Source organism: Sinocyclocheilus rhinocerous, unplaced genomic scaffold (genome assembly GCF_001515625.1).
Source record: "Sinocyclocheilus rhinocerous isolate Xijiao unplaced genomic scaffold, SAMN03320098_v1.1 scaffold2018, whole genome shotgun sequence".
Taxonomy (NCBI): domain Eukaryota; kingdom Metazoa; phylum Chordata; class Actinopteri; order Cypriniformes; family Cyprinidae; genus Sinocyclocheilus; species Sinocyclocheilus rhinocerous.
Genome location: NW_015658520.1, coordinates 325 through 7747, shown reverse-complemented (window position 1 = coordinate 7747; position 7423 = coordinate 325). Strand labels below are relative to the sequence as shown.

Here is a 7423-nt window from a genome sequence, read left to right as displayed (position 1 = left end):
TATTCTGTTGTAGTTTGCCGGGCAGAGGAACGTCCACCTGGACCGTAACTTCTTCCAGCGAAATGCTTCAGCGGCCCGTTCCGAGAGCTTCATCAACCTGCGCGAGGTTTGCTCTCGTTTTTGTCTGCCCCCCGGCGAGTATCTCATCGTACCATCCACCTTCGAGCCCAACAAGGATGGTGACTTTTGTGTTCGCGTCTTCTCTGAGAAACAGGCAGAGTTCCAGTGAGTTCCTGGCCCACAATAATGAGATTGGTTCTAATGAAAGTCTATTTCTCCTGACTGAAAATATGTTTGGCTTTTAGAGAGCTTGATGACCCTGTGGAGAGCAATGTTCCTGAGGTAAATTTCTCCATGAATATAATGCTGTATTATCATGACATAAGCGTGCATTATTTCAATTTTATTATTTCATAGATTAACGTGAACGAGGGTGATATTGATAGCCGGTTCAAGAATCTGTTTGGACAGCTTGCTGGGGCAGTGAGTATTACAGGATAATGATTCAATTATGCTCTTTTTGTTCATTTTAATATTTATAAATCATATCCAATCATTCTTTTTCTCCACAAGGATGCTGAAATCTCAGCATTTGAGCTGCTAAATGTCCTGAACAAAGTGATAGCTAAACGTAAGATCTCGGATACATTTTTTTCATTTCTTTTTTATATTATATTATATTTATATAGTAAATAGTTTAATTAATATTTTATAGGTATTATCAATACATAAAACAATATATAACAATAAATATAAATAATAAATAAAAACATTTTAGCTCTGTTAAATATATAGTTAATAATGAAATATTCATAAATAAATCAACAAATAAAACAACAATTATAAATAAAAATGTTTTTGCTTGAATTTGTAAAAATACATCGTAGTAAATAATTTAATATTTTATAGATATCAATTAATCAATTATATATATAACAATAAATATAAATATTTTCTTTAAATGTAGATTTCTTTACATGTTTCTTATTAATTGAATATTTTAATTATTGACCATTTATAACTTTTTTTCAAGGTAAAGACATTCAAACTGATGGATTTAGTTTGGACACTTGCCGCAACATGGTGAACTTACTGGATGTATCCTTTTGAATAACTGCACGAGATGTTTTTCAAATGCATCAGTTTTATAAAAATAATTAGACTGACTTCTGGACTATTCTAGTCTATTCTTTCCTTTATTGCTGTCTCAGAAAGACGGCAGTGGAAAACTGGGCATGGTTGAATTTAAGATCCTCTGGACTAAAATTGAGATGTACCTGGTATGTTTTCATGCTTGTTTTCATCCTGGTGTCATTTTCATTATTTGTACAGTCCATCTTCGAAGGTGGCAGATTGTTAAAAAATGTTGTAACATTGCAGTCCGCCTGTGTTTGTGTTTTGTCAGGACGTCTTCTGTAAAAATGACAAGGACAAGTCCGGCACAATGAGCTCTATGGAGATGAGAGAAGCCATAGGGAAAGCAGGTCAGATCTTGTGTCTTAAAGGAACAGTTCACACAAAAATCACAAATCTGTTTTCATTTAATCGCCCTCATGTTGTTTGTACAGGCTTTTCTCTGAACAACACTCTACACCAGATCATGGTCACGCGCTACAGCGACTCCAATCTCACCATCGACTTTGACAACTTTGTGGGCTGTATTGTGCGCCTTGAAAGCATGTTCAGTGAGTGTCCGATAAACAACCGCATTTGAATAAAGACTGATATGTGATATTCTGTATTTACATACCCACATTTCTCATTTGCAGAAACATTTAAAATGCTGGACAAGGACAAGACTGGCACAATAGAGCTGAACTTTTTTGAGGTTTGTGTCACTGTTCGTCATGCACTGAGGGTTCTAGAACAATCTAGAGTCTAGTAATGGCATGTTTATGACGTTTTTTTTCCCCATTCAGTTAACATCTTGGCGAATTTCCATTTTTTAATCCTATTTTGGGTAAAAAAAATAAAATCTTTCACCAAATTGTAAGTCAAAAAATAATTTCATGATTGTACTTAAATGTGGTTCACCATACTAGAAATGAAAGGTCAAGTTGAGTGGATTGCATTGTGGGATACAGTATTTCATACGGCTGCTCAGTGCACAATACTATGAAAGCACATTTCCACCACTGGAAAAAAGGGCAGCGGATAGCAATAGATGCTATTTAGGTAGCAATTAGATGCTATTTACACTAAGTGCAAATAGCAATTGATTCTATTAACACTAAGTGAAAATATTATATATAGAGAGTATTTTCTTTGCAATAATAGTAATTAGATGCTATTTATTCTACTTAGTGCAAATAGTGCCAGATATCTGCACCTCGCTATTGTAGTACATTATAAAACAATATGTAATAATAACGTAATGAGTGTAAATTATAATTTTTATTTCAATTATTAAATGGATGCCGATTTGGGACAATAAAGGCCTCCCTACGCCTAACCCTAATCTTAAACGATAAACACCAGTGAGGGCGTGTTATTTTAAACGGTTCGATTATTTCCTTCATTTTTATTGAAAATAAATGCCTTTCCGATGTGAAGTGTGATGTGAAAAGGGAGAAGAACGAGTTCGGCAAAAGGCGGATTTGAACTAGGTTCGATTGCGTCAAAAGGCAGTTGTTACGCGATTTACCTACGCTAGTGGAGCTGTTATTTTATGAGTGTCTTTTGCAATGTTGTCTAACCCTACCACACATTGGTGGGCGGAGTTAGTGTAAATAGCCTCTGCTTATAAAAATAGGCAGATAGATGCTATTTTACACAAAGTGCAAATAGCAAAAGATGTTATTTACACTAAGTGAAAATAGCATCTATCGTAAAGAAAATATGCTATTTACACTAATGGCAAATAATGATAGATTCTATTTACACTATGTAAAAATAGCAGTATTTTCTTTGCAATAAGTGTAAATTGTAGTTAGATGCTACTTAGTGCAAAAAATGGCAGATATTTGCACCTCAGTATTGTAGTACGTTAAAAAACAGTATGCAATAATAACATATCGAGTGCAAATGATCATATTTATTAAAATATGCCTCCCTACACCTACCCCTAAACATACCCAATAAACACTTTGTTATTAAATACCTGTGAGGCACTTTGTTTCCACTTTTCGAATATTTCCTTCATTTTTATTGAGAATAAACGCCTCTCTGTTCTTATACGTGATGGGAAAATGGAGAAGAACGAGTTCAGGAAAAGGCGGATTTGAACTTGGTTCGGTCGCGCCAAAAGTTACCACCATACACCCTACACCACTGTTGCTATTGACTGGCATCTTTTGTAGTGTTGTCTCTCCCCACCAGACATGGATGGGCAGGTTTAGTGTAAATCGCCTCTGCCAACAAGGTGTGCTATTTGCATAAAAAAATTTAAAAAAAAAACTTTTTGTAAAAAGATGATTGTGACTTTTTATCTCACAATTCTGACTTTTTTCCTCACAATTCCAAATTTACTTTTTGCACTTCTGACCTCTGAATTCTGAGTTTACATCTCACAATTTTGTTATCGAGAGTTTAAATCTTGCAATTCTCATTTTATAGCTTGCCGTTTTTAGTTTATATCTTGAAATTCTCAGGGGGGGTTTTCTGAGAATTTCTAAATTCTTAGAAAAAAAGTCTGAATTGTGAGGTAAAGGGTCCCAATTACCTTTATTTTTTTAAATCCATGGAGGAAACGGGCTTCCGTATAATACAGATAATGTGCATACTGAGGACAGTATACATATTATATAGAGTGCATTAGTGCCTGTCCACTTTTTCAGCGGCACTAGTTCTGGAAGTATTTTTCCATTCATTTTTCCCCACACTAAAGCGTTATAAGCCATGAACCAAACCAACAAGCTACGAGGTGAATCACGGCATTACCAACTTTGATTTGAAGCAAAAAAGTATTTAAAAACTGGACAAAAAGACAAAGGTCCAAGACTGTGTACTTAACCGCTTTAATGAGGGAACGAGCTACAGTCCCATGAAGCATCACAAATGACGATGGTGAAATCGAAAACTATGTATTTAATGTTGTCATTTGTGGTGCTTCATGTAAGAGGGCATTTTCTTGCAAACTAATTTGGCGCGATTTGCTGATCCTGACTCTGATTGGTGGAATTTTTGAACAGCATCATGGGTAATGTAGTTTTTTTCACCACAAATTCTACTGTTAAACGTGATAATTTAACAACTAGTTTGAAATGATGCAAACAGGTGGCATATGCCATCGATTAACAACCTCAGAGCTCACAACAGGTCTGTCTCTAAAGGTTTGTAAGTTAAAAATCAGAAAGGTATGGTAGGATGCAACAGTCTGCTTCCCAGGCCATTGACACTACAACTGTATTTTGTCTCCCTCTAGTGGCTGAATTTTTCCATGCTTTGAGGAAAAGGAGCAGTGGATTTTGGACAGCTGGGTGGAGATCTGAATAGTTTTCTTATACACTGCACAGACATTGACATCCCTGGAATTACCAGAGACTCAGACCTCCATCAAACTGATCACCATCTTCATATGTTAAAAAGAACCAGGTTCCTGTGCAGTGTAATAGAATTCATGTTATGGTGGTTTAGCTAGTTGGCTATTGCTTATTTTGTTGTACAGTTCATAGAAGGGCTAATGAATCACTACTATGAGAGATGACAAAAATATGTTGGGTGTAAACATAACTGTTTTATGTCTTTCTATTTTTAAAATAAATGTAATCATAAGCAAAAGTAAATAAATCCTGTGACATGTCCTTAGCGTATGATTTTTATTTCTGTCTAGAACAAAAGTAGCTCTATATATTGTGTTGTGTGTGTAGGCCTAAAAAACGTGCTCTTGGTCTCAATGACTGTGACTTTTATCGCATAGTTTTATACACTAAATACAACTTATCATGCTTATCATGACAAATATTTTGTGGAAAAAAAACGCTATTTAAGCAAAAACTTAGCAAAACTACCAAAATTTTATTTGAATCTTTCATAAGCAAAGGCAATTGCATGGCATGGCAACCAGGTAAACAAATTTGTGCTTACAGTAATGCATGTACTTACAACAGTGGCAGTTCTTACAGGGGGGTTAAAAGCAGAAATGTGAAAACTGAAGCGCTTACATAAATTATTTAATAAAAAAATGCTATTTGATCTGTAATACAGGGTAAATAGTTGTGTTTTGTGTCAATTGTTCCCTCTACAGGCCAGACACACATCTACAGGAAAACTGATTGACTTTTGATTGGAGCAATTTAAAAATTAGATTTCATAACCATTTCAGTTTTTTTCAAATATATGTACTTTTATCTCAATAGTGATTATTAACTGATTATTAACTGTATTATGGTAATTAAAAAATAAATATATTTTAGTATACTAAATATCCAGCATCTTCTGCATATCTGTACCCTTTCCAACAATGACTGTATGATTTTGAGATCCATCTTTTCGACAACTGAGGGACTCATAAGCAACTATTACAAAAAGTTCAAACACTCACTGATGCTCCAGAAGGAAACACGATGCATTAAGAGCCTGGAGGTGAAAACTTTTGAACAGAATGAAGATGTGTAGCCTACATTTTTCTTATTTTGCCTAAATATCTTTTTTTCTTCTTCTTTCATTTAGTGCTGCCCTTCAGAAGCTACAGAAGATACTTGCATGTTTCCCAGAAGACAATGCATCGTTTTTCCTTCTGGAGCATCAGTGATCGCTTGAACCTTCTGTAATAGTTGTGTATGAGTCCATCAGTTGTCCTCAGTGTGAAAAGATGGAGCTCAAAATCATGCAGTCATTGTTGGAAAGGGTTCAAATACACAAAAGGATGCTGGAAAACCAAAGAATTTCTGGGGCCTGAAGAATTTTTCTGAAGAACAGCAGGCAGTTTAACTGTTCAGGATGAACAAGGCACTCATGAACAACTATCACAAAACAAACCAAGAAAACAGCTGTGGATCATCCAGGTAACAACACAGTATTAAGAATCAAGCGTATGCAAACTTTTGAACGGGGTCATTTTTTTTTTTTCCATATTGTATAACACGCCATTCTGAACTATCATGAATGACCTACAGAGGGCAGCAGAGGAGCTCTGATACAAACAATTGACTTCGCCAGACTTATTACGACTGTTTGCAGAAAAAGCCCAACGATCTGTAAGTCGAATAAACATGAGCAGCGCGGCGCCCATATGCAGAGTTTAATTCAGTAATATTACACAAGCAAGAGCAGCTCTTATACTGAATATTAGAGGATCTAGTATGAGGGGCCGTACAAGCCATAATTAATTTTGGCACTCTCACACACTTACATTATCCTTTCACATACATGCATTTGTACTCTCACTCACATACATTTTCCATTCACATACATACATTTCTATGGCGCTTATAGAACAGTAGCAATATAGCGTTTTCTGGGTAATTACTGTATGCAGTGCTGCGCTTATTGACACTCCTTTAATATGTATTTAACGAAGGTAAGAGGAAAAAGAAAATGCCATCGAAACTTTTCTGAAGAAAAGGCAGCACCCGCAGCAGGTTCGGCACAGGCCCAGGTGCAGGTCATCCCCACAGGCACCGCCATAACCGCACAGGTAGTGCAACAGAAGCTCCTCCAGCTGCAGGTTGTTATGGCAGCAGCAGCCTCCCCTCAAATCCAGACCCCACCGCCACACAGTCCGGCCCAGGGTTCAGGCAGCGGCTATTTGCAGTAAGTGTAATTAGCGATAGAGGCTATTTACACTATGTTAAAATAGCAGGATTTTCTGCTATTTATACTACTTATTGCAAATAGTGGCAATTATCTGCACCTCAGTATTATAGTACGTTATAAAACAGTATGCAGTAATAACGTGAGTGTAAATTATCATTTTAATTCAAATTATTAAATGGATGCCACCTTATTGCGACAATATAAAGCCCTCCCTAACCCTACCCGATACTTTATCTTCAACTTTTTGATTGTTTCCTTCATTTTTATTGAAAATAAATGCCTTTCCGATGTGATATGAGATTTGAAAAAGGAAGAAAAAAAGTTCAGTAAAAGAGGGATTCGAACCCGGGTCGATCACGTCAAAAAGATTACGGTGCGCGCTTTACCATCTACGCCACTGAAGCTGACGTTTAATGCGGGCTATTTGCACTTAGTGTCTATAGACACTCCGAAAAAAAAAAATCCATAGACGCTTATAATACGTGTAAGTTATCTGGCAACACGACTGAGGCTGAGCCCGCGTCCTCAGTCACAACTCGTTCAAGGGACGAGGCCATGTAACCTTTTCACGATGATAATATAAAAAAAAAAAAAATCCAAATAGCTTGCTGAAATACTTATGCGGCCGCCTCATCTACGTCAGCCATGATCATGACCTGTCCCGGTGACCCCGATCGCGCCTGACCTGCCTTCCGTTTCCACTATACGCCTTCCGTTTCCACTATAC

The 7423-nt window shown here is 36.5% G+C and overlaps 1 protein-coding gene across 2 annotated transcripts in view; it reads left to right on the top strand.

The window, feature by feature from the left end:
- The window catches only part of LOC107722669 (calpain-2 catalytic subunit-like), a 17307-nt gene extending 12470 nt beyond the window's left edge, over nucleotides 1-4837 (top strand). Inside the window, exons 12-21 of one of the 2 annotated variants that reach the window (XM_016531132.1) lie at nucleotides 14-225; nucleotides 306-342; nucleotides 418-483; nucleotides 574-631; nucleotides 1034-1098; nucleotides 1212-1280; nucleotides 1406-1484; nucleotides 1569-1685; nucleotides 1770-1828; nucleotides 4364-4837. In XM_016531132.1, the coding sequence (XP_016386618.1) occupies nucleotides 14-225; nucleotides 306-342; nucleotides 418-483; nucleotides 574-631; nucleotides 1034-1098; nucleotides 1212-1280; nucleotides 1406-1484; nucleotides 1569-1685; nucleotides 1770-1828; nucleotides 4364-4387 (786 nt within the window). In that variant the 3' untranslated portion in view covers nucleotides 4388-4837. Of the gene's footprint in view, nucleotides 1-13; nucleotides 226-305; nucleotides 343-417; nucleotides 484-573; nucleotides 632-1033; nucleotides 1099-1123; nucleotides 1184-1211; nucleotides 1281-1405; nucleotides 1485-1568; nucleotides 1686-1769; nucleotides 1829-4363 lie in introns of those variants that run through there. The other variant, XM_016531131.1, reaches the window with a different exon arrangement.
- The last annotated feature ends 2586 nt before the right edge of the window (nucleotides 4838-7423 follow it).